Source organism: Bombus pyrosoma, linkage group LG11 (assembly GCF_014825855.1).
Source record: "Bombus pyrosoma isolate SC7728 linkage group LG11, ASM1482585v1, whole genome shotgun sequence".
In the NCBI taxonomy this organism is placed as follows: Eukaryota; Metazoa; Arthropoda; class Insecta; order Hymenoptera; family Apidae; genus Bombus; species Bombus pyrosoma.
In genome coordinates, this window is record NC_057780.1 from 9,970,633 (window position 1) to 9,998,631 (window position 27,999).

At 35.9% G+C, this 27,999-nt stretch overlaps 2 protein-coding genes across 5 annotated transcripts in view; both read right to left on the minus strand.

The window, feature by feature from the left end:
* Window positions 1-27,999, minus strand: part of LOC122572281 (delta-1-pyrroline-5-carboxylate dehydrogenase, mitochondrial) — a 56,364-nt gene that overhangs the window by 27,654 nt on the left and 711 nt on the right. For 2 of the 4 annotated variants that reach the window (XM_043737074.1, XM_043737077.1), the window contains exons 2-8: window positions 26,521-26,734; window positions 26,012-26,446; window positions 25,471-25,881; window positions 25,222-25,400; window positions 24,959-25,147; window positions 24,657-24,893; window positions 21,246-22,140 (exon numbers count right to left, since the gene is read on the minus strand). In XM_043737074.1, the coding sequence (XP_043593009.1) occupies window positions 24,659-24,893; window positions 24,959-25,147; window positions 25,222-25,400; window positions 25,471-25,881; window positions 26,012-26,446; window positions 26,521-26,734 (1,663 nt within the window). In that variant the 3' untranslated portion in view covers window positions 21,246-22,140; window positions 24,657-24,658. Of the gene's footprint in view, window positions 1-21,245; window positions 22,141-23,643; window positions 24,894-24,958; window positions 25,148-25,221; window positions 25,401-25,470; window positions 25,882-26,011; window positions 26,447-26,520; window positions 26,735-27,999 lie in introns of those variants that run through there. The other 2 variants (XM_043737076.1, XM_043737075.1) reach the window with 2 other exon arrangements.
* Window positions 12,176-21,098, minus strand: LOC122572282. Its single transcript, XM_043737078.1, has 2 exons — window positions 16,784-21,098; window positions 12,176-16,228 (listed from the first exon to the last, which is right to left on the minus strand). Exons 1-2 carry the CDS (start codon window positions 16,856-16,858, stop codon window positions 15,431-15,433), a joined length of 873 nt encoding a protein of 290 aa, XP_043593013.1. The 5' UTR covers window positions 16,859-21,098; the 3' UTR covers window positions 12,176-15,430.

A 27,999-nucleotide genomic window follows, 5' to 3' on the forward strand; every position in this document is an offset into this window, starting at 1 on the left:
ACGATTCATATAAAATATAAATTAATAACATGATATTAATAACACGAATGAGTACAATCTGCAAAGTTATGTTTCTTGTATCTTTTTATATTTTCGTATCTTACGTTTAGTTTTCTTACTCCAAGGAACCAGTCAAAAATATACGTTCGATGGTAATTTGTTCGAAACTCATCTCCTTTTGTTTTTCATATATTGTTTCTCGCAATGATTCCACTGGATTTTCTTAAATTCCTCCGATAGAACTCCGGTCGATTTCCAAGAATCCTCGAGACGCTTTTATCTTTCCAAGATGAAACCTTCGACCGGAGTATTTTTCCGCGCGGCATTACATTGTGTACAGCGCGCGCGAGATTTAATCTTGCGAAGGAGAGAATGGCATCCAAAGCTTCGAACACGACATAGATACACATTTACCTGAAATCCGTTCCGTATGAAACTTTCTAATCAATACAATCACGACACAAATTTCCATCTACTTACTCTTAAACAAAAAGATGGAATTATTTGAACCTTTCATGAACTACGGAATTCTTTGGATTTTTCAAAATAACAGGAATTAATGTAAGAATTTTGGACTGTTGAGAATTGATCCTCTTAAACTGATCAACTCCATCTTTTATCAACCTTCTATTCCAACCAACCTATTCCATTTCTAAATTAACGTGCCATTTTCAAAGGCAAGCGGCGTATTTTATTTCCTAAAAACAAAACTCTGTAATCACACTCACCCTTGATAAAATTCTAAAACCACAAACACAGCGACGATTTTTAATCTCAGCTACTTCTTATACTTCATTAACATTAAGTACCCAGAAAGTATCAACTAAAAGCGAGGCATGACCGCTTCACAAACTCCCGTAAACATCACGTACAAAATGGCTGCTCTTCACGCTCTACAGCGTTTAATTTTCCACTATCCTTTTATGCATACGCCATAAGAATATCAAAGGGGGATAAGATGAAAGTTATTAGAAAGTTCTTCACGGAGAAGAAGTAATTATAGGGCTGGAGGAAGTATAGAAATTTGACATGCAGGGAGATCTAGGGGTCAGTCGTTTTCAATTACTGTTTGCTAGATATTTGGAAAGTGCGAGCGTGTAATTCGGAAATCGGGGTGTATTCGTCGCGTAGAGGGAACAAGCGTTTCCATGTGGATGTAGTTTGGATGTCCGTGGTGAAGCCGCCGGACAAACACTCGAACGATGTTGGAAAATTGGCAGTGCATTTCCGCCGCCCTGGCCGAAATTATATTCAACAGAGCGTGGGACCTTTGCGCCAAGTCGGTGACGTTACATCCTTTCATTAGCAGGACACACATCGAATTCGCAAATTTAATTAATTAAGTAAACAAGAATTTTCATCTAGACTGAGTGACGACTATTAATCCATCGCATTAACAAGTCAGAACGACCAGACAAATGATAAACTGATTTCAAAACGATTTCACGATGCGAGGAACCTTAATCGAGATTGTTGCGATTATAAATCTTTGTTTTGCTAGGAAAAAGTCAATTTCCCTAATATCGATTTAACTTTCGTAACACTAAAAGCATTAAAGTGTTCCATTCGTGTGACTTTTAAATTAAACATTTTATAGACTGACAGCGATACATGTTTTAAGATTTGAATGATCTTTTGTAAAATATGTATACGACAAGAAAACTTGCTTTTCTCCTTGAATATGAAATTCTTGACCTTAGGAACTTGGTAGTATGACGATGTCATTGGAGAGATGGAACTTCGATGGAGCGATGAAATCAAGTTTTTGAAATTCGAATAGTGGAATATATAAGAATTTGAAGTATAGACGATATCCTAAAAGATGGTGAAGTTTGAATTGTAGAGTTCAAGAAAGTCATAGTATCAAATTTGGAAATTACGATATAAATAAATACGAAAATACGAAACTTTCTCTCGTGGAGATAAAATTTTGAACTTCAAAACGTGGAAATTTGATGTTATGAAAATTGATAGTAGAGAAATTTACTTTTGGTACCCTTAAAAGGAAGATGCATTTATTTATGAATGCAACCAGGTGCACCGTAAGCAATTTCAGCCGACCGAGCCTGTTTATCGAAACTATCGATAGAAAATCAAGTAACTCACTAAAAACAAGAGAGAGTGGCGACCGACTTTGTTTATGTATACATTGGAAATTAACCAAAGTAAGCTATCATAACCACGTCCCGAGTATAGTTTACAGACACCTGATACAAAGCGTAATAAATACCCTTTGCTTCAGACAGGAAGTTAAATATTAATTAACGCTGCTCCGCTAATGGACCTTTGAATATAAACGCGCACCTAAGAGCTTAGAATCTGGTATCCTCACGTCACATGCGTCCTTTCCTTTACGCCGTGTCAGCTACAAGCAAAAAATATTCTCTATCTTAACGTTTATCTGAAAAACGTAACGCTAAAGATTTTTTTGAAACCTCATCTTAACGCTTATGATTGATAAAACCAAAGTTATTGAAATAAAGAGCTTCAAAGTTATCAATTTTTACAACATTTTATAAAAATTACTGTCACGAAAGAATTTTTATCTGCGTGAAGTTTACTTTTCTTTTTTATTCTAAAAATATTAATATTTTTATCTAAAATATAATATATATCGTAAATATTTATCTCGCACTACTATTGTATAATGAGCAATAAGAATCAGAGAAGCAATTTGCGTTAATTAATCGCGATAAGCTTGCTGGAGAACCCGAAATAAGAGTAGTGGAAGGGTGAAAAAGCGTTCGAAGAAAGCGAGGGACGAGGATAAAGTTCGAATGCATGGCTTTTCCGTGGGCTAACTTAATTTAAAAACACAAAGAATTTCCTTCGCTCGGGAAATAGACGAAGACATGTTTTTCCCTGAGAAAACTCTCTTGCCTGCCTCCATCAGTGACTAGTCTCTTCCCTTTCACTGTTTCGTATCAATCTTCATCCTACTTCCGGTCTGCCTTCGTTCTTTCTTCGACCAGAACCACCTTCTCTATACTTCAAGCACGCTTTCGCACCTTGCGACCAGCTTCCAAGCTTTCTCGACCCTCTGAAAGCTCGTTGACTCGAGCCATGTGGCGAAGAAAGGGTTTAAAACGGAACGACGACTAATTCGTTGCATCGTCGTCCGCGATTAAAACGAGCGATTCCCGAGGCGAAACGCTCAAGAACCTTTCTTTCTCGTCAATTTCACTCCGATCCTTTTTTTCTTACAACACGACTTCTTCGCGTAAATGCAGGGATTTTCCTGGATTCTTTTTATTTTTTAATCATTCTTGGTTAAATTGGCTTCCAGTTTCCATGAATTCTCAGAGTTTGAAATTAAAAAATGTAATTTGAAAATAAGGTAGCTCGGAAATCGCCACTTTTAAATTTAAACACTCGATAAGGAATATGTCGTCTCTTACAGAGAGATAGAATCTTTTATAATATCCTACTCGAATTCTTAATGTTAAAAGGTTAGATTTGCCTATTGTCAAAGTACTGGTTTTAAATTTCCAAAATTAATCATTAGAAATTTCTTTCAACTTCTGTTACTTCACTTCAATTTACGGTATTTTCTCGGCCATCACCGTCACAAAAGTATTTAAACAATCGATTATTCATATGAATAATATTTATGATATTTATTGAGACCATATTCAACCCTTACTATGCATATGCCTCGGATGACTGTTTATGTAGTATACTAATTTTTTATTAAATACATATACATTTGCGACAAATATGTCACATATATAAATATTTACACATGAGTCAACGGAAGATTCGAATCGGGAGAGACTCATATTTTTGTGCCTTGGAGTACCAATGTTGTTTTGGTCTGCTAGGTTCAACGGTAAACAAACTCCGGACAAAACATTATCACCGTTATTTCTAACCGTCGACCGGAGTTACGTTTAAACTTATTGTAATTCCACCGCTCGATACAAATAGACGAACATGCTCTCTAGGACAATGATTATGGCGAATGATACAGTCGAATAGCGAGCGTAGAGTTGAACAGTAGCATTGAACGAGTGATGATTACGACCGGCATACACTACCTCTGTACTTGTACTTAAAGTGATTTTAATATAATTGACTATTACAATTTTTATCACTCGTCTCTTTAATAAACGTATAATAAACCACCTCAAATATTTTGTAATTTCTATAGTTTCAAATAGTTATCTTTTTTCTTTCTTTATCTTCCTTCTTCTTTTTTTCTTTATCTTATCTATGTGCTCTTTTATATTATTATATTCATCGATATAATCACGATAATCCTGCCTTGTTACAACACTAAAAAAATCTCAAAATGTTTTATATGAATAACACGCATGATATGAAACATAACAATCTTCCATATGGCAAGCGTTCGTACACTTTCGTGAACGTATCAAACTGACGATTCCAAATAAATATGTATTCGTACATCACTGTAATTACTCAAATACCAGCTGTTTAAACCAACTTCCACACAACTCTGCGCGATATCCTGTGTACTTTCACGGGATATTGACGTGAACAAGAATGCAAGACTGAAATGCGCGTAATGGAAAGTTTCCATGGAGAAACAATTATTCATAGAATGGCAAATGTACGGGACGTGCAACTGGAACGAGGATGGCGTCATAAAGTGCCATTCATTTAGCGCGCTATGACTAGACACTGCAGCAATGATCGATTCAATGTCTGGCACGGAATCGACCGATTCCCCTCGAGCTACTCACGTACCAAGTATACTTAGGTAATAAAGTCAATCGATAAGATAACAGCAGCCAGGACTTACACGAGCAGATTGAAGGTCCAGCGAAATGAAGAACCTCCATCGACTTAACCATTTTTATCCTGTTTCCACGACCTCGATCTTTTTCGTTTTACGTTCCTCTCTTCTCTTCGCGGTTCCCTATGTTGGAACGATTTACGTCGAATGAAAGAGTGGATTCGGTTGTTCAGGATATTTCGAAAGCTTTTATTCTCTCTGAATATGAGGAATTAGGAACTAGAACGATTGGTTTGGACTGAAAAGAGAAAAAACGAAGATTTGATCAAATCCGCCGAATGAAAGGTGAAGATAGCAATTTTAGAATAATAGTACATTTATTTTATACTGTGTCGACGTACGATAGTCACGCGTACTACACACACGTATATCTTTTTTACTCGAAAATTATTTTCTTAAATATATCGTTGCATATAAAAGGGGGGAAATGGTTAATTTTCGAAGAGTTTGGACGCCGACGAAAGTTATTAATATAAATTCGTTTGGAGTATTTTTGCAAATAGTTTTCTCTGATATACGTCATGGAAAAATATTTTGACATGCATGCAAAAATTCCAATTATCTATTGATATTGCAACTTGCCCACTAAGTATATGTTCAGTTATATATGAAGTTAAACAGTGACGAAAAACCAATAAAAATAATGATAAAAAGAAAGGACCTGTCAATATGCCAATTTCGTTCTGTTTCCCTGAAATGACATTCTCCTTGCTCGGTAAGAAGGAGGAGGCGATAGATAAAATAAGAAGGAATTCCGTTCGTAACGAAGCGTTAAACGACTTCCTTCGGTCGATAAGTGACTTCTGTGATCGACTCTCTTCCGTCTCATCGCTGCCATTATCTTCGATCTAGTACGGAATTCGACCCTTTACCTCTTTCACGACACTGTCATCCCCTCGCATGTCGATTTTCAAACGAAGAATAAGGATAAAATTGAAAATTTTCTTTTGTCTCTCTGTGATTCTTCCTTCTGCCGAATTTTCGCATTCCGAAACGAGATACTTTCTCAGATATCGAATCAAATTTTTCAAAGTCGAAATACTAAGTACAATAGGACTTTGATATTATAGATTGTAGACTAAAAAGTAAGATTATAGAAAAAAAAAGAAATTCTGATTGACTATAGATTATCGATATCAGAGAATAAATCAGCGATCGATGATATAGCAAATGATAGATAAATAAAATGAAGATTGAAAAGCGTATATATAAGCAATTAAGTACATGACTTGCAAGTTATAAAGTGTTAATGCTGGATTACAATCAGCTTGAAAAATGGGAATATTACAAAATGTCACGCTTCTAAAAAAAAAAGCTTCTGAAAAGATAGGCTTGTCAAAAAAATTGCACGTTAAAGTTAAACGATTTTGAAAGATCAACGGGGGAAAGAACTCTTAGACATGAAAATTCTGATCGTGGAAATTTACAGCGTTAAAAAATTAAACCAAAAGTATCGCTCTTCCGAAAACACAAAGTTTCTATAGGATATTTCTTCGAAGTAATTATGTAATACAATTCGAGAAACCGGGAACACATTTTCAAGCACTTCGTTCCCATCGTACCCTAGCCTCGTCACCGCCATTATCGTCGATTTTCCGCGAAATTCGCGTAGTTCTCCGGATTCTAAAGGCCAGAAGTGGCGAAAACGATGGTTGCTCACGCGAAACAATTTGAAAATCTATATAAATTTGCTCAATGATCAGGTTTACGCCGTCGTTAATGGTAAAACGAGTTAGCTTAATAACGATCGATCGTAAAGTTTGGCAGACTTGAGCGCCTCGGGCGATTTGATTTCGACGCCGTTTCCTCGAAAATCTACGAAGAAGACATTCTTCGAGAGTCTCGATAAAAATGGTCGACGATCAACGCTAAAAATCCGCGTTCACAATCTTCTACGAAGATTTATATTCTAAGAAAATTATCTACATTTACACTATATATATCTCCACTTTAAAATACGAATAATTAATCAATTGTAGATATGTGTTCATGAAAAATTGTTTAATTTAAAAAATGCACAGTCTACACACGATACACAAATATGAAATATATCCGAAGTACAGTACTCGTTATGATATTTAGTGCGTGAATTTCTTAATAATCAAAAACTACCTCCGTTCAGCTTATCGTTATTCCCGCAATATCTTCGTCGATTAATACAAATCTTAATTCAAATTCTCTCCTCAAGAACTTGTTGCACCCATCGTCTTCTAACAACCACACAGTTCACAAAGTACCATATGATCGCGAGCATCGAGATATTCGTCAAACTCTTCTGTGTGGGAAGGCAAAGAAGTAAGACGGCACAGAAATTGAAACGGAACAAGACAGAATTGAAGGAGAAACAGGGTCTGTCTCGTTCGGGAGCGCGCCTTTGTCTGGGCAGTTGATAGAGCTCTTTCCCCTGAAGTCGGTGATTCTCGAGCCATTTAAACGTGTCGAGCGACCAACACGGCTGCCTCGAGACGGTCAACGAATCTTTGGGAATAAATCTGCCGTGGAAAGCTGGCTAGAAAGATTAAAAGGACACCGATGGATGCCGACGAACAGGCAGAAGGGAAAGGAATGAGACGCCGCGTGAAACGGAATGTCTCCGAGCGTTAGATCGGGAGAAAAATACAGAACCGACCCGTGAAGTAGCGCACCAGCATGCTGAGACTAAAGATCGAATCGTAAATACCGCGTTAGTCGACTGTTCCTTCGGGAGTTGCCTCCCCTTGAAAAGAGTGACAGCAGGTGAATGATTTTTATAGAAACATTTAGATAAATAATATAGATAAATAATCATACGTGATAATATTACACAATATTGACACATATACGAGGTATTAAGAAATATATAGGTAACATTTATAGGATGCAATTTTGGTCGCCCAAGAATTCGCGTACGAAAATTTTGGTTGAAACTTATCTTCGAAATCGTAAATAATTTAATTTTGCACTCTATGAGGGACTTACATTTAATGGAAAAGTGGTACGAGTATAATTTTTTTGAAATGATGGGTCCTCTTGAGGAGGATGACGAAAGGTTTATAAGAAGTCACTCTTGTCACAGAGGAAGGTCATTATTACGCATGATATTACGTATAATAATATTATAGAAAAAATGCTGCATCTATACATGAAAAATTCAATAGAGAAATGCTACAGAAATATAAATGCACTTTTTCCAAAAAAAGAAATAATTCAAAAATACAACATAAAATATCTATATTTATCTGGAGTATCTAGTTATGAATCTTCAGCCTTTGTGGCCATGTATAATGACCTGCTTCAATGTTTACAATCTACAGATTTCTGCGTTAAAACATAACTTCACTTACAGTTTCCTCGTATCAGAAGATAAACATAATGATATTAAAAATATAGAGATTTTGTGAATATTATATAAAATACTATCACACAAACATTAGTCAGATAATTGGGCCACCTTAAATTATTCGTAATTTATTGATACATATTTATTGATATTGGGAAAAGTTTTTATGAAGTTGAATGTTTGAAAAGTCGCTTCGGTGAAGCATACGTAACACCTTTCGCACTCGCTGGTAGATGACCATCCATCAATCCCTATTTCCGCAAGTTCTCGGTTAGCCATCGATCCCTTCATATACATAGACCTTTCGTACTATCGCCGTACGTCTCTCGTGTCTAAAGCAACATCAGCAAGATAGCTTTACCGACATGTCCATCGGTATGTCCAGCAAGAAAACACGTGTCCCTCTTCATCTCCCTCTCCTTTTTGTACATCGTACTCTCTCAGTCCCTTTTTCATATTCAGTTTGCTAAACGTCATACGTTAGCAAAACATGCGCACCTTCTTTAACCTTTGTACATTCTTACCTCGGCCTTCCGATTTTTGAAACGTCGATCATGGAAGTATCAAACGAGAGATACGTGCGAAACGTCTGGTAAAAATAAATACGAAGGAGCGATAAGAAAATTAGTATCTTAACAACTTCTATTTTCTCCTTTGAAAATAGTATGTAGATGTGTAGAAAAATCTTGAACCAAATACATATTTTCAGTATTAAAAAAAAAATACACAAACTGATTAGGCAATCTTTCAAACAAATACAGTGTGCATATACGTATACGATAATGAATAATGATTATTTGTTACATACGTATAGAACGTATCGTGTAACAATAAATATATGATACATCCGAAGTCCTTCATGAACAGCCTACATACCATACGATTTACCTAACAATGAGAATCACACGTCATGCCCTATATTAATTATTAAACTGCGAATGTTGATGCAAATTCGTATCTTCATAAGTACAAATAAAAAAATTGAATCTAAATAGAAAAACAGAGAATACTTTATTTCAGACATTTCGTAAGTTTTTTCATAAAACTAAACCCAATATTAAAATATATGTCCCAATATCAATATTCCCAATACTAATAAAAGTCCCTTTAAATTGCTTTCGTAAAAACCCCATTTAACCTAACGTCAGAGATAACAATAAACATTCTAAAACCTCTTCCAAACTCATAACCATTTCGTCTTATCACCTTTTTACCCAAACACTCCATAAACGAGCGTCGAGAAACAACTTATAAATACAAACACACGAGGCTAAGGATACAACTTACCCGACAATGGAACACCCGGATCGACTTATCCATCCCCCTTCGACAACCACGTCTGCGCAACGATCCGCGTGATACGAACGGAGAGGCAAACGGCAAGAAGCGAGATTGATGGTTCGACCGGAAGTCTCTACCGGCCCGGCCCGTTTCAGTGGCATTAAGTCGGCCCCACGTTGCCCTTGGCATTTATATTCATCGGCAAGTTTGACTGTACGCCACAGAATGGCTTTCCACGAACGAGGGCAACCTCGAAAGAAGATATCGGAATCGGAAACGGAGAAAGGTGGAGTCGTAATGGAATAGGCAAATCCTCGCGGCACTCCATCCTTTGATGGCTACGAAAATCGGCCGTCCGCGAGGCACTCGACGTTATAGCCGAGCTTTTATTTCCCGAAGCATCGATCTCCATAAAGTTGCGCCCGCGAAATGAGTTCCCCGGCCTTCGAACCGACCTCCTTCGAAATTGTACTTGCACGCGTAACGTCCGAGTTTCCGTGAACCTGCTCGAGCCCGCTGGTTTAATTGCGCGCCGCTCGATCCCACTTCCTTCGAACAGCTGCTATAAATACGTCGGCGATCAAGAGCTTCGAATAGCTACACGCTACATTCTCAATGTTTAGCTCTTTAGAGTGATAGCATCTACCAATTTTTCGTACTAATTCTATTTTACAATCGCTGTGTTACAGCCGCAGTGAACAATTATCATCGGGGTATTAGCAGCGTAGTTAACGTAAACATAGGTAAGCGTGTTTAAATTTTTCGAAATATAAAATACAAGACTTAGCAGGTAAACATTTGTGTGTACTGGTAGCGTCAAAATATTCTTCGACGATCATACGTGGAAAGATTATAGACTTGGATAGGATACTTAAAATATAGGTACTACGTCTTATACGAGCAACAAACGAATAATTGAATCACTCGCAAATTGGCTGAAATCCATAAATTAAATATTCAGTAGAAATTCGAAACGCCAATTTAGAATTCCTTTAGGTTCCTATAATTTCTACTCAAAAATCTAAATGAAAAGAAATCTAAAGAAAATAAGTATGTGTATCTATAGCGAATTAATTTCAGGCGAACAACAGAAACTTCCCAAGAAGAATCCTAAATTTGTGATCAATAACGTATATCAACCAGAGATAACAACACATATTTCATTTTCTCACCAAGTCCCACTAAACTGAACTTAGTTTATCATTATATTGTTCAGAGAGAAAAGTTAGAGAACGAAACACATGGGTTCGCGTCCGATTATCGCAATTCCATTCGCCGACGATCGAATGGCACGAATTTTCCCGCAGACATTGTTGGAAAGCATGAAAGCACGCGTAAAAGACGAAGACGCCGACGAATCCGAGAACTTTGCTCCGCGGCAAATCGACTTGTCACGAAATCCTATTGCCGCCTCCTGCATGTTTCCAGCGTTCTTCTCGTTTTCCACCTTCTCATCCTCCTCACCTCCCTGTCGTGAAACCCGATAAAACCTCGTTCGACGGCGTGCTCAAATTTTCGAGACGCTTAGCTCCATGATGCTCGCCCGAAATCCGATTTTCCGCGACGTATTCACCTTTGCTTGCGATGATTATTTCTTGCCCCATGCGTTTCGTTACGCACATAAAATTTCAATTGTATTCGATTCATTCTGGATAGGTTTGATAGAAACGTTAATCCTTTGCATGTTGACGATATTTTTCGCACCCTCTCGCTCACGCTTTTATAGCGAAACTTTTTAAAAATGAGGAATTCGTCTTCGAGGAGGAGAACATTATAAGCTCGTGAATTTAAATTTGTAAATTTAAAAAAAATTCTCACGTTAGCAATACGAGTACAAAAGACTAAAGAAATTATTAATAGAAAGGAATATAAAAGGCTAATAGAGATTAAAAATAGTAGCGACAAAAGCTTTCGTTCGTAATATACATGAGGTATATTGATATTTTTATTTCTCAAAGGAAATCCTATTCTTCGTGTAAGTGGAAGATAAAGTTGAGCCATTTACCTCTTACGTGCTCAATTCGTAAGTGTCACGCTCATGTAGCACGAAAAAGATGATGAAAATGGGATTAGAAGAATGTTAGTTTATCTATCCTTTGATTTTTCTAACAAAAAATTATTATTCACTTTTCGTTTTACTTGATCAACCGATTAATTCATAGAAGATATAGCAAATTCCTATAAGTCTTATAAGATTCGAAGAAGAATAAAGAATCACGATGTAAAATTGTTGATTTAGGCTTAGATAAAACTGCCGTAGATTCGCGTAATCTGAGTTCCATTTACGATGTTTTGCGTGCACGGTTCAGTAAAAAGTAGACAGTGTACAGATCCAAATGGGTTTTCATGAAGTATCGTGATGAAAATTCATAGGGGCGCGGGTGGGTGAAATCTGCGTTACGTGTCTGAGACACGATGCAACGCGTGACGCGCGAAACGACGCTGCAAGCAAAAAGGGTTAAAGAAGGAACGTGACTTTTTTCCTTTGTACACGGTGCACAGGTATCGCGAAAGAATGCGCTTTAAAATTCAAATTCCCGTGAAGCTGTCGTGAGGCCAAGTCGTCGGACAAACTAAAAGGAACTGTTATGTTACTGTAACAGTTGCAAATAATGAGAAATAATGTACAAACTGCGTAGAATTTCTTATCAGATGATTAACGATAAAAACTATCCCTCTTACATTATCGTTCAAACATTTGGAATTATTTCTAGTATTCATGATTTATGAAGAATAATGAAAAAAAGGACCAACGTATTAAGATGGAACAAAGATACGAAGGAATAAAAGTGAATTAAATTGAAAAATAAAACAAATGTAGATATTTTGATACATTGTCGATACTTGTACAAAAAGCCAAAGTTTCAATATTTACACGTATTTCACAACGTGATTATTTCGCATAGAGTGTCGGTCAGAGTACTGCGGCAAAAAATTAATGGTTTCTCCATTATATATTCCTTTCTTTGTTACAGTACTGTTGTCTTCCCTCGTTTTTACACGCCACGTGTAATTTCGCAGATTATAACAATCCCATAAACAATTTATAACTTCCCAATAAATTATTTCCAACGTAAACAAAAAGGATACTATCTGTTTAGATTCGATCGCTTCAATCGTATTTATAAAAAGTATGAACTTGCGTAAATATTCGCAGTCCACTAATACCTTTTTACTTTGAAGCACATCATTCCCTATTTCTTATTCCTTCAATCGCGACAAGAAAAATTTCTGCCATTTGCTCGGAACAGAAAAATGACGATAACGTAATCAGCGATGCAGAAGAAAGTAGGTTTCTTAGAGCGACAATAATGAAGACTGGCTTTAATTGAATCCTTCTCAGAATGTCCATAGGAGGCGTTAAACAAACTATCGGCATTTCGGCCACATGAGAGTACGCGTTCGATGCTGGATCCACGATAAATCCTCTTCTTTCCTCGCGCAACTTAACCTTCCATCTTTCACCCTCTCTCTCTCTCTCTCCTTCTTCTTTGCACTTCTCTCTCTATATCTCTGTCTCTCTTTGATCTTTTTGTTTTGCCTCACTGTATCCAGCCAAGCTGCGACTGCCGGTTTCCGGTCTGGAATTTCCGGCTTAGCTTAAGAGCTAATAGCACAGCTAGGAAAGCTACGCTTTTCCCTCTTACAACTGATCTATCTCCCGGCCCTTTCCTTTCGATTTCTTGACAGATGATCGTTTTCCCGGCGCAATTAATTCTCATCTTCGACCAACGGCTTGCCATCGTGAAACAGTTGGAACGAATCATCCAAACGTGACAGCTTGATCAATAAAAGTGTTGGGTTGTAACATAAATTCGTCCTGTATTTCTATTTATTATTCGAAACGGAGAAATGGAGACTTACATATGTTACAACCCTAATATTTTCTCATATGACATTCATTGCAATTTCTATATATATAACATGTACAAGTATACACAAACTTCGTACTATTCAGTCGTAACATAAATTCATCCTGTTCTTATATTTATTGCAATATGAAAGGTTAGAACACTTCAAAGAATGTGGGTAAAGTCAAGAAGGAGTAGAGAAATTATGGAAGAAAGAAAAAGAGAAAAAAAGATGGAGAGGTAGGAGATGAAGGTGAGGTTCTAAGGAGCAGGGTGTACAAAGGTACAAAGAGAGAAGCGGTGAACTGGAATACAAGAATATACGAAGAAAATATAGGAGAATAGCCATAGGAAGTGTACCAAAATATTAAAGTAGAAACGGAAGCTAGGGAGCAAAAGCTACTAAGAAGAACAAGGTATAGCAACTTGGAGAATGCATGTAGATTTTGGGTGAGTAAAAAGGAGAAGAGATGCTTATTTTGTAAAACCAACAAAAAGGCATTTGAACATATAGTAGATATGCAAAAGAATTGATAGAACAAACATAAGCGTGGAAGAAATACTAATGGAGGAGCGAAAAGCGGAATGACTAAAAAAGATAAAAATGAGGAAAAGAGGCAGAGAGGAGATGGGCAAAGGAAGCTGCGCAAAGTGTGAAGCCAATGAAATAGTTTAAGGTAGTTTTAAGGAACGATAATGCTTTATAGCGAAGCAGAAACGGTTTTAGAATACAAACCAAAGAAATAATTATCTAAAGCAGGTTCGATAACAGTACGAGTTACGGAAGCAACCTATGTAACCAAGTCCACTTTCTGGGCTAATAAGCTGAAATGAATTAATTCACTACTACTACTATTTATTATAATATATGTATAGATAATATATGTATACCAACTAATATATGAATATATTTAATACATGTGTAATTATATAGTACATGTATGTATACGAATTTATGTCACAACCCAATACAATATCATCGATACTTCCAGCATTAAAATTGAATTCTCACAATTCTGTCCTATACTATACAATTTTTAGATCATCAATAATCATATATTTTATTGTTATTTCGGTATTACTGAACTCCTTGAAATTATTGGCTACGAGAGAATAGAGACACGCGTTCAAGGACGACAAGAAAAATAAGGAATAAGGGCAAGACGAGCCAAAAGTGGATAGAGGCCATGGTTCGTCTGAATATTCCGATACAGCGGACGATCAATAAATAGACGCAATTCCTAGGAAGCTATCCTGTGGAAGCTCCCTCCCTATCCAATCCTTATTACCCATTATCGATTTCTATTTAAAACGGAGCTTCGACGAGACCGAAATACATACACACGTGACCCTTGTATATCTGTCAATAGCGGATACAAACATCATTGTCACGGTTGACGTTGATTCCGGCTACCAAACCTCGTACTCTCTGCCAGTGCTAAAACGATATCAACCCCGATACTGTATAACTTAATCACGTTGATTGAACAGATGTATAACAATCTAATTAACCTTGAACTAATATCTTTGGTTATTAGATAGTTATAAGATTATTTCGTAATTTGATTTCAGATATTTACTTCTAATTTCTATTATATATATACAGAAGATCTGAATCGTTAACCTACTTGGATATGGCCTTGCGTTACTACTCTATCAAATTTTATCTTTTAAGTTTTAGCTATCGCCTAGAAATAAACGGGCTTTTCACCGAATAAAATATTCGACGCTCGAAACGACAATGATCCATAAATAAGGATTAACTTATCCTGATTACCTACGAGCAACGCTTAGAGAATCGATAGAACTCGGAAGAATCGCTAGAAAAATCGCATTCTGTAGCCAGAAATTTATTCGTCTAAGTTACTTAGACTAATATTTCCAGAGAAAGATCTTTAAACAAAGCCTTGTATAAAAATACTAGTACTATGAAACAAGTATCCTGCACGCGGTAAATTATAAGCCGTAAATTATAAAATTCCCTCGGCGAGATCTCAAAAATCCCTTGAACCTTCTCTCTCATCCACGGGTCAGAATAAAATATAAAAAAAAGAAGAAACTCGTAGAATTCTTCGTAGAATAAGAAAGAAGCAGCGATAATTTCGCGACAAATATTTCTCGCCAACTTTTCTTCTCAATCAGGCTAGTTGCCCTAATCGATGCCCCTGGCAACAGCCAGCGACCGTGTTCCCCAATCGTTTCTAGAGGGTTTCTTCCCGATCAAGAGTCATTCGTCCCGCAAACACGCCGAGACGAGGACAAATAGCATTTGCAAGGGGCCTCGATCTTCCTGGAGGATCTTCGATTCGGCTGATTCTTTTCTCGGCCGGTGATTACGGGCCCGATAGCGTCCTCCTGTTGGCTCTTGGCTGTATTGTACCACCGATCCTGCTCATCCGTTTCCGTGAATCTCTCCACAGTCTCCGGTCTACCAGGTTGTTTCGTCACAAAGTGATCCAACGGATTAAGATACTCAATTTCCAGCTTTCTCGACACGGTGTTCAAACGCGGTTCGCTCTCTTCTTTCATGAAATCGAATAGACCGGCAACGTTCATCGGGACGTTCGTGTGAGAATCCAACAGATTCAGCTGCATCGAGTTCAACACCACTTCACCTGGTGGATACCTATCCCCGTAACAATTTCGTAAGCACGACTCAAACGTTTTGAATCGATACGAATTGTAATCCCATGTGATGTCAACGACAGGTAAAACTTGATCGGTTTTCACGAACGTGGACGAATATTTCGCGACCACATTCGGCTCAGCTTCCTTCGAATTTCTAGATTCTATCTTGACCGTTGGGTTAGGGATCGATAGCGTTTGGTTCGGTATCACTGGCCAAGATGAAACAGTTCTCAGGTTGGTCAACGATATCTTGGAATCGGAGCTGGGAACGCTGAAGACGTTAGGTTCTTTGGAATAGTGTTGCAGTATGTTACGGACGGATGATTTGTTGGAATCTTCCGCGTTGGTCGCGTAGTAATGGAAAATCGTGCATAGCTTCTTTGGATCTGCCTATGAAGCAAGGTATTATGGTTTTATCGTGACTCCTGTGATTTGAATCTACGAAGCTCTATACAATTGTTAAGCTTACATGCTTTTACATACGCAACTAAGAAAGTGAAATGTAAATACACGCGAGACATTGAGGGCAAAAGTGGGTTAGCTTGGACGCTCGGCAAACGATGCAGTTTGCTAATTCTGATTTATAGCTACAGAATATACGAATTTATTCCCCGCGAGAATTGCCATTATCGTGGCAAGTAAGCGATGTAACACTGCCGATGCAAATAACAAGTTCACAATTGGATGATTTAATTCGATCAAAAAGGAGTTAATTTAACGAAAGGACAAACAAAATTTCATCCCAATAAATGAAATTCAAATAAATTATGAAAACATAATTCGTAAAATAAGAACGTATTAAATAACTCGTTAAAAGCGTTCAATTTAAAAAAAAAAACGTGATAACCTCTAAGAAGTTTTTCAGACTAGAAATCTTCTTTACGATATTACAAAAAGATACTTCGTACATTCATATTAATTAATATATTTATATTAATTACATACGATTAACATTTGGAGCTGAACGGCGATAGAAAACACAAGGATCAAAGTGAGAAACAGAGCGTAGATGCTCGCCATGGTAAACTTAGTGAATCTCGTTTTCGCTCTATGAAAAGGCTAAAATCTCGACCGGTTTCTCAGGCCTGGACATCTTCATCGCTCTGTGGCTCGCGATATCGACGGAAAACATCGTTTAATCGAGCTTTTCTTTTCCGTTCTTTAATTCTATAAAAATCGGTCGGACACCGGATCCCATCGGACACCACGGCTTGTGGATCGATTTTTTTACGACACGACACGAGACTACAGAAACCTGTCATTTGTTTATGGAAATACGCGCGGTCAAAACGAAGAATTTTGTAACCTATCTGGACGTTCCGTTGACATTTCTACATTTAATACGTATCCGTGATAGAGTCTCGTTTTGCGTAAAAATATACAGTCGCCCGCTGAAAGTATTCGAATACTTAGCATAGGAAATTGTTTACATACACGTCGTGATTAAAATTCGATAAAATTTGAAATATAATTCCTAAATATAATTTCCTGTAAAAATGAATAGTCGTCTTAAGTATAAAGAGCATAGGGCAGAAACATAGTAAGTCGCTTTTTTAAAGCAACTTGTAGAGTTAGGACTGTTGAGATTGACTGATAGAGGAACGAATGGATAAATTTGTAATAGAAAAATATATTGAAATAAGTACAGGTATAGTATATGCTGATCCAGATCACTCTTACAGTGTTACAATACAACAGGAAGAAGGTATGATAGGGAGCACGTTCATATATTTATAGCAAACGACAACACAAGTGTAACTTGTTGTGTAGCTCTAGCTGAAGGTTACAAGAAACAGCAATAGAAAGCTCTTTTGTTTCTGGACTTTGTAATCTAAAACAAAATTTATATTCAAGAGCACAATAATATGGATCTCTCTTTATTTTGAATGTTTTTCACTAAATTCTATTCTCTTCGCAACAGCGGTCTCCGGGTCACGGATATACAAAAGAGAAGGTGTAGAATTTTTCTTTAAGGACATTAACAATCAATCCCATTTAAACAAAATTCTTTTCCCGTTTAATTTTGGGATTAAATATACACTTCTCTCATTTGCTTGAATATTTCAAAAATAAGATCTCGTTGAATATCGAGGCTTATTAATATAAAGAATAATTCACAGCTTAAATTCTTGTCTAATCATTGCGCTAAATATTGCGTTAAATATTTCGTACCTTCTATGAGCAATAATGTCATGTAATGATCGTCAAAATGACGAAACATCGTAGAACGCACTATATACTCGCAGAAAATTTCTACCAGTGTACGAATATTTTTATGGGCTGCTGTATATCGATGTCTGAATAAATATTTGAAAAGCAGCAAAATAAAGAGAAACGTGGTAAGATATGGGGAATATACATAGAAAAAAAGAAGCGACGCAGATTGAAATTTCACTGAAAACACAAAGTGAATAACAGCGATGTTCTGGTAATATTGAAAAACAGTGATCACGCCGGTCTCGGTGATTCACGGAGGAAAATTTCATCGCATTTCCATACGCAAGGGGAGAGAACGAATATTTTTTCTTTTCCGTTTTTTTCGTCGCGTAGACTGTATACACTATGCTAATCTGCCACGTTTTAATATTGCTTTGTGGGATTAAACTTTGAAAAAACACCACCGTTTATTTTGTAAAAAAACAGTCGAGTGTCCGACCGACGTGTTTTGACAAACACGTACAAAGATACTTCTGAGTTTCGAACTTTTCCAATTTATTAATAAAATCCAATACAGAACTACCACTTGCCGTGATCCTAAGTGATCGTAATTTTAGGTAAAACTAATTCCCTAAGCCTTTTTTTTGTTCTTATGCGATTACCAAAGTACTCAAAGCTGCTTTATGCTACTAACGTTTAGCCTGTGATCGATCAATGGTAACGTGATCGCTAATGTATGAACATTTTCTCTGAAATCATTCTTGACCAGTTCCGATTCCAACTACTTGCGTGGAGAGTGTCCAATCCAGCGCAGTGTGGAAAATAATCCATCAATCCCGCTTTTTTCTTTCGGCAATACCTTCGTATGGTACTCTAGCATGATGAAATTGAAACTTTGAAACGTTTTCCACACTCGCGGATGCAACAAGGCAGAAATACAACTTTCGAAACGGCGAACTCCAGTAGCAAAAATACAGCTCGGGAATACATAAACAAGTAAAATTGATTTCAGCGATAAAGATACAATACGAGAACAGGTAGGAGAAGTTTCGACAGTAAAAAAAAAAAACGATTTAAAAATATTGACGTGAAAATAGCACGACGACACCGAGCTAAGTATTCCAATAATAAAAAGAACAAACAAAGTACACGTACCGAAAATGAGATTTCAGTTCAAAAAGAAAGCAAAGGATAAGGAGACCAAAAAAAAAATACATCACGACAATGCAAAAAAAAGGAAGAAATAGGAATTCCAGCAATGTAGGGACAATACGAGAACATCTGGTTCGGCCATCGTTCCATTTTACAAATCTACGAAACCCCCGGCGTGTTTCGACCCTTATTTCGCGTGCACGCTCAACCCATTTCCATATGTATACACCGCACAATATAAACAGAAGCATTAAGCGTCAATCAGAGTGGAGTAATTTGAAGCAGCGGGCCGTAAGAGGAAGTAGAATCTCGGTGGCGCGTCAACCTCGAGCCTCAAACCATAATAGGATGCAATTTAGAAACGGTCGAAACAGACAATACCGCGTCCTTCGAAGCGTAAATCATCCACCGCGGCAAAAGTGAGAGGATGGAGTGTGGAAACTGCAATGGGTAAAATGGGAGGGTGGAAGTGCATATCTTAATTACAATATTCCCACGAGCTGAACACAGGACTCTTGCCCGGTTCGCCAACCAACCCCTTAGCCTTTCCAGCCAGCCTCTAGGAATTTAATTAATTTGCCAGTGGCAAGCAGGCTTGCTCCTTGTCGCCACTCTGAAATATTGTATCCTTCCCACCCTTTAAAACCCAACGCCACCCCACGAGTGCCACCGTAGTATCGCCTTTACTCTCTCTCTCTCTCTCTGTCTCCCTCTCTTACTCTCGTACCATGATCTTCTGGTTGCTTGTATTCTTGCAACGCAAGACGAGCACGCCTTGTTCGGATATCATTGAATTTCGCCGGGATATTGACACGAGAGTCTTCGTCGTGAGACGAAACGTCGGACCACCTATTTCCAAGTATTTCGTAGCATCCTTGTCGATACGCTTTGTTTTGAGTTTGGTGTTTTGGTGAGTCGTTAAGTTTGTGACAAATTTAAACTTGTTATTTTAACGTTTGTATAGCGAACGATAAATTTGTAGATCAGTATATCGTGTGATATTTTATACGAAATAAAACTATCTTTAAATTTCATTATAACCGTTTCCACTTGGTTTAGTTTACGTATGAAATCTCTAAACTATAGTATACCTAGTAGATAAAACTAGTATAATACGAGTGCATATGGACATGTCACTCTCACGTTAATTTGCTTCCGTTAGAGAATGCCTTGTTTTCAAAATTTAAATAAATGTTTTTAAATGAAGTTTCTCTTCATTTGCTTTTTGTAATATAAAATAATTACGTAATATCAGATAATAAATGTTATATGTATGTGTCTTCAGGTAACAATTAACAAGCGTTCTGTAGGATCAACTCTTTCGTTAAAAATCTGTCTGTTTACTCGGACATTGGATAAAGGAAAATTATGTAGGAAGCCATGCAAGACAAAACGGAAGAGCGGTAATTTTATTTCGTGTATGAAACAGTAGAATGAAATGGTTAAACGTTGCTCCTCTACGATTAATATCGCGTGAGAGCGGAATATAAGCATCGAACTCAAGTGCTTTTTCTTTATACAATCTCAACGTGTTGCCGAGACTTGTGTTATCCAAATAATCACTCAGTCATTTCCAGATCACTTATATCATGATTTTCGAAACATGCTCCTCCATTTAAGCAAGCGTTAACTCTCGTTAATTAAAATAAAAATTCATTGTATTTTTCTTTCGAACGATTTACGTTTAAAATATTTCTATTAAAAATTCTCTATTTTTGAAACCTTGAAACCATTACGTGATGAGATTTTTAAAAAATCCAATTCTCTTGATTTATTATTGTATCCGTTGCCAATGAAATCCTTAAATTTCAAATACACGTGTTCCGTTAGAAGCCGTTAATGAACCAATCGGTTGCACTCTAATTAATAAATTTGCAACGTATTTTCTTTTGTTCTTTTTAAATCTTTGGTTTCATTGTTCGTTCATTGTTCGATATTTGCCGATAATAACGACATTCTGTTTCCGACAAACAATTGCTTTCGAGAATGAACTTTAACAATGTATATGCCGGTAATGTGCGAGTGGAATGGAAACTCTTTCGATTTTACATCTACAATCGAACGAAAAGATACGCTTGAAAGGATAAAAGCAAAGAGATTCTGTTACGAACGAAATAATTATTTAAGTGACCGTTTCAATTTACATTTTATACATTTATCTGCGTTGCTAAATAATTTCCACAACATTTGCAATTCAACATTTCTACGATATCTTCGAGTAATACTATCGGTTCTGTCTTATGATAAGCGTAGGACCCGTAGCCAAAGATATTGAAAACGGAGCGATTAATTTCGTGACCGTGCATCCATCATCATTACGTCAATTTCAGATTACCGAGCAGAAGACGGGACCTTCGTCGTCCCGCTACAAGATGATCCAAGCAGAACTCGAAAAAACAAGTCATTTAGTCGAGCACGGAAAAAAGGAGGGGTGGGGGGAGGGCCTGAAAGGGCTCAACTAGAGAAAGGAAAGAAAGGATAGATCGTGGAGGACGAAAAGCGGCGAAAGATGGATGAAGAAAAAACGGCGTCGCGTCAAGGCGAGGACGGTTGGCCATCCGCCTCATCTGCCGTTGAAAAGGTGAAAATCTTGATTTGAGTGAGCGCTTTAGATCGTCGCGCCCGGAAAACTCGTAAAAAAGCACCGAGAACGCCAGGAAATCCTTCGGCAAAGCCATTAACGACGATTTCTCCTAAGCCATCGAATCCCACTTCTTCCGTCGATGTCTTCCAATGTCAACCCCATTCCAGGACTCGTCAAAGCGGCGCCATCGACGTGCCGTGAAAGAGAAAGAAATAGAAAGAGAAAAAAGAAGGAATGAACGGGAGGAGCGAAGAGAGTCGAGTGGAAATGACGGAAGGTAAAGTTGCAGCAACCAAGTAACGAAGGGAAACGAGGAACTGTGAAAAATGCAAATGGTACGATCAGGACGTGAGAGGTGGAAGGGAGGAGGAGGAGGAAGAGGAGGTAATTTGTCCTCCAGCTGATAAGTCTACACAAAAAATACGAAATTTGCTTTAGACGTTCCAGGTCATCGAATTCGGGTTACATGTAGAAACCCTTTTTAGTTATAATACGTATATCATATACTGATATATTGTATCAAATAAATGGCGAATTGTTCTTAATTTCAACAATAAGAAACAATTCATAAATACTAATACGAAATCTTAGCAATGAAAGTGGCACGAGGATACTAAGCTAAAAAGTACTCATGATTGAATAATTCACTCAATTTGAATGCCATTGAAAGTGTCTGGACCATGATCAAATTATCTATATACCCATCTTTAAATGCTACGTTCTACTTATTTATGTTCAATCTGTGGACAATAGTGCAGACACAAAGACAGTGCATATGGATCATACGGGAAAGCATATGAGCTATAGGCCTATAACGAAGATAAAGGGGAGAAATACAAATCACTAGCATGTATATGTATAACAGTGTAATAAATAATAAACTTTAATGTTAGAATTCGTTCACGCTTCTCAATATCACTAAAAACAGGAAAGAAAATTAAAAGTTTTAAGTGATCCTAATTTGATGGCCAGGAACCATATTAAAAGACATAAAGTTCCTTCCTTATCTACAATTACAGATCGAAGAAAGATGCTTAAAAATTGTAATATTTGAAAAGTATAATTTTGTCGATTATATAGCTCAAAATAAAAACGTAGCTATATAAAGAAATACGAATTTAAATGTGCACCTTTAAAATTTATATCTTTTGAAGCTTTAAATATCTCGATATAAGTCCATCTATCAAGAGTTGATAAAATAGAATAGGTAAAGAACAGAATGTAATAGATCTCTTATGACGTAATATTTTTAAGGAACATTAGAAATGTTTAAATGAAACTTTTGTACAAGATTTTTAAAGATATTCTGTTTTTAAGATTACAGCTAAATTTTATGCAAAAAAAATATTAGTGAATGTTAATTGACGTCATTGCGAACTCTGTTGACGTGAGTTCGAAATAATCGGTCGATATTTCAGCATATGGCCATATCTAATTATTATTATCTGTGCCATTATAATAATATAATAATAATAATTTAAATTGTAATAACGATTCACGTAATCATCGATTCATAAAAGTGGAATCATCATTTTTTGAGAATGAAATATTATTGTCAACATTATCATTACAGGGTAACTGACAATACAAGAGTAGACGAACATTCTATTTACCCGCTGTGGCATTTATTTGCGATCCTTAGATTATTCAATGATTGAGTGTACTGCGAGTAATAATTATGTACATATCTTTAACTTCGGAATTTTAGGAATGTAAAATTACTTTTAATGAAAGCGATCGATCGCAACGATAAATCAAGATGACTGATGAGTCAATTGAAAAATTTATATTAAAAGTATCTAATTGTATAGTGTTTTTATTGCTATGGTACACTTAAATTAAATTACATCGTAACATCAGCCACAACATCTAACATATTATTGTATATTTAATTAATAATAATTATTAATTGTTCGATTTGCAAGATGCTTTATTTCAATCACACTATTAACAATAACATGCCTAAACGATCGACGATCAGGCTTGACAACACAATGTAAGGATTTAAGGGTAACTTTTGCATTTTACTGTGTTCGTCCCGCGTCTACATATTGTCTTGTAAGCTACACAGTAAAATGAATGTTTTCTTTGCTGCGCATTTATAATGTAATATCAACCATTGTAAATGATCTATATAAGAATATAAAAAAGTAAGGTCGGAAAAACACAGCAAATGGTTTTCTAACTAGTACGCATTCATCACAATCTTCAAACACACCGTCAGGTGTTATTTATCTCGATCACCATACTTGAATAATATTGTTATAAAATTTCTTGTATCACTGTAATGTACGACCAAAAAAAAATGCCTCTTTGTTTGCAACCACATATAGTAATTCCTGAGATATTAAAATATTATTGTACTAAAACATTTGATCTTAATAATATAGACTCTACACGCTGCAACTTGCAGAACATTAGCGTTATCTATTGGCAGCAAATATGTATTAAGGTGGACTTGCGTTTATGTTGCTTATGTCGAGACTACTTTGTAAGTAGTTTAGAAATATGTACTTATTCTTATGTTCGTCTTCCTTGTACGCTATGTAACTAATATATAATATAATCGATAAACACATTTATTAAAAACAAAAAAATACTGTTCAATTGGTATATGTATTAACAACCATTGAATACTTGAATCTTTTTTTTAAAGTCGACTATCTTTATCGTGAATTACTTTGTGTTTAAGCAGTTTGCTTTATAGTATAAATTCCTACAAAGCCCATGTCACTTGCATTGTGAGTGCAAATAGCGCTTTATACGCAAATTTCATGAATTCACATAGAGGAATGCATGAAGATATTTCATTATTTCTTATCGAACAACCCGAAAATCTGCTGTTTTTCAATTCGTAATATAAGATGCTGTTGCATCAGTATATGTATCTTCACGTTATAACTGCAAGCTATTAGTAATACTTACATCTAAGACCTCATATATGGATAATCGTATTCACGCAAAGGAACAAATGTTTCTTTGATTGACTGTGGCGATGCCCAACGAAGAACGTAATGAGGTCCGCCAGCCTTATCATTTGTTCCAGACATTCTACTACCACCGAACGGTTGCTGACCAACGACCGAGCCCGTCGATTTATCATTAACATAGAAATTGCCAGCTGTATATTTAAATTCTTCGAGAGCTCTTCTCGCCCATTTTCTGAAGGGTAACATTGTATAATAAGATAAAGTACAAATATGTTAAAAACGAAATGAAATGCTTACTCGTCTTGCGAGAATATCGATCCAGTTAAAGCATAAGGTGTCGAGGATTCTACCAATTTCATCGTTTCATCGAGTTTTGAATCTTTATAAACATATATTGTTAATACAGGGCCAAATATTTCCTCTGTTATTATCTTATCTATAGGGTCTTTTGTTTCTACTATTGTCGGATCAATGAAGTACCCAACCCTAATGGAAAAGAAAGGAATTAAAAATAATAAGAAAATACATATTTAACAGATTGTATGTAAAATGAAACGTACGAATCATCGTATTTCCCACCGCCGATAATTTTTAAATTAGGCGATTTTTTGGCATGTTCGATATAACCAGAAATTCTTTTAAATGCAGTAGCATCTATAACGGCTCCGGTGAATACGGTAAAATCTCTGACGTCGCCAATCTTAAGTGCGTCACGAAGCGATAAAAGGCCTTCCTTTATCTATATATATAACAGTGTTTGAAATTGGAAAATTGAAAAGACTGAAATCAAAACTATATGTGAAATCTACCTTTGGCCACAATGATTCTGGAACATACATTCTACTGCAAGCTGAACATTTTTGACCATTAAATTCAAAAGCGCTTCGTATGGTCCCATTAATAACTGACTCTACATCAGCACTCACGTGTACGAAATGATAATTTTTTCCGCCACATTCGCCTACTAATTTGGGGTAGTTCTTATATTTCCCCAGATTTTTACCAATTTGCATCCACAAACGATTAAACGTAGGAACTGATCCGGTAAAATTAATCCCGGATAGATAAGGTGAAGCAGTTATAGTGTCACCAAAAACGGGACCTTCACATGGAACAAAATTGACTACACCTGGTGGTACACCAGCTTCTTTACATATCTTAAAAATCCACCAGTTAGAAAGTAAAGCTGTATCAGATGGCTTCCAGAGTACTGCATTACCCTAAAAATGTGTGATACAATGTTTGTAATATACATTTATTGTATAACATGTACTGCACTTGAATTTGCAATGTATAAATAATTTGTGTAGTAAGACACATAAAAATGAAATAATAAAAAAAAATGCAAACCATTAAAGCAGGTGTATAGCTAAGATTACCACCAATGGCAGTAAAGTTGAATGGTGATACTGCTGCAACAAAACCATCCATTCCTCTATATCTCATTGAATTTAATGTTTCTTTAGAATTGGTTGAAATTGGTTGATATTTTAAAGCCTCTTTGGCAAAATATGCATGCATTCTAAAGAAATCAACTAATTCTGCTGCACTATCGATTTCTGCTTGAATAACAGATTTGCTCTGTCCGAGCATTGTAGCAGCATTTAATTGCTGTCTGTATTTTGTTGCCATCAAATCAGCTGCCCTCAACCAGATTTCTAAACGCTGTTCAAATGGACATTTTTCCCATTCACGCTGAGCCTTTACGGCAACATCTATTGCCTTTTTGACTAGATCAGGTGTTGCCCAATGATATTTTGCAACCTTTGCTTTATGATTATGTGGCTGAAATATATATCATAACTGTCACTAATATATACTCTATTGTTAGTTCTTTGCTATTGTACTTGTTAACTCACCATAACTTGATATCTACATAAATCTGTTTTAATTTCTTCATTTCCAATAACCAGGGGTACTTCCTCACAATCACTGGCCATTTTATCCAAAGCTCTCTCCAATTCTGCCCTCTCAGGGCTACCTTTTTTATAATTAAGGACAGGTTCATTTTCCAAAGGAAATTCAGCAGGATTTGGCAATGGTATTATTGTTCCTAAATATCTTGTACCAACTCTGTTTAGAAAAGTACAAAATATATATAATTACAAGTAATAAAAATATAGGAAATCAAACTTATTTCAATTTTAACATTTTTTTTCAAGTATTTTCACATATCCCATTTATACATTCATAATGTTTATAAATGTACTCGTATCTAAATTTACTGATATAGAACATAATAAGATTAAAAGAGAGAATACATATTAGCTTCTTGATACCATCTGTCAATATTTATCTATGTACTTTGTAGTAAGAGTTAAACTCATGATGTTATCTTCAGCACAAGATTTTCTCTAATCAATCTTTTATTTTAATAAATGATAAAGGTAGTAGAAAATAATACAGAAATTATGAAAATAAAAAATTATTATTTATTTCTATACGCATTATAACACAAAAGCAATATTTTTATTTATTTAAAATCTAAAATAAAATCAAAAATATATCTTACATAAATAAAAAGGAGAGAGAAATTATTTTCAGGGAAGAATGTTATTTTAAACTTGTGTATTTTAAACATGTGTCAAGCCGACATCATGGTCAGATTATTACATAACACAAATTCAATGACCCATGTCATTACAGTTATCGCTGCATTACTAATTACACATTAATTTGATAACGAAAATTACCCCAATTGAATTAAATCAATGAAGTTGCGGATAAGTTAAATGGGTGAAGTGAATGAATCGATATAAAGGTACGCTCATTTTAACTATACAAAGCGGCCTTGTAATAAAGATTCACTATTTTCAGTAATACATTCCTTTTCAAAATATCGCGAAACATTACATGTAAAATTTATTACGTGTAAAATTTTGAATTCAAACAAATCGAAAAGAAATAGTTGTAATCTAAAAAATATTACGTATCAATAAGAAAATATTGGGGCTACCGCATAAAATTTTGTTGTGTATTTTATACATTTACAAACGTCCGCCGTTATAGCAGACGTTACCGTCTGCTCTATCCATATGTATTGGTTTGTAAACATATGTTTCAAGGGCACTCACATATACACAATGAATAAAAATATTATTTCAAAGTAATGTTAACACGTAATCTGATTATCTCAAAGTATGAATATTTATGAATAATTTTATAAGAATCATTTAACAAAGCAAATTAGAATCGAAATACGTATATATATATATATACACATGCAAGTGATATGACACGTTCATACATAATAAATATAATAAAGTTCATGCTTCCTACATGCATACTCATACGTATGTTCACATTTACAGTCAATACTACAAATCTGCCTAATATTA

What these genes read in the sequence shown, in the direction of transcription:
- LOC122572282 (XM_043737078.1), bottom strand. Translation starts at nt 16,858, where the DNA reads ATGGCGAGCATCTACGCTCTGTTTCTCACTTTGATCCTTGTGTTTTCT. An exon ending in TTCAGCTCCAAATGTTAATC is followed by an intron (nt 16,229 to 16,783) that starts GTATGTAATTAA and finishes CTTGCTTCATAG; the next exon opens with GCAGATCCAAAGAAGCTATG.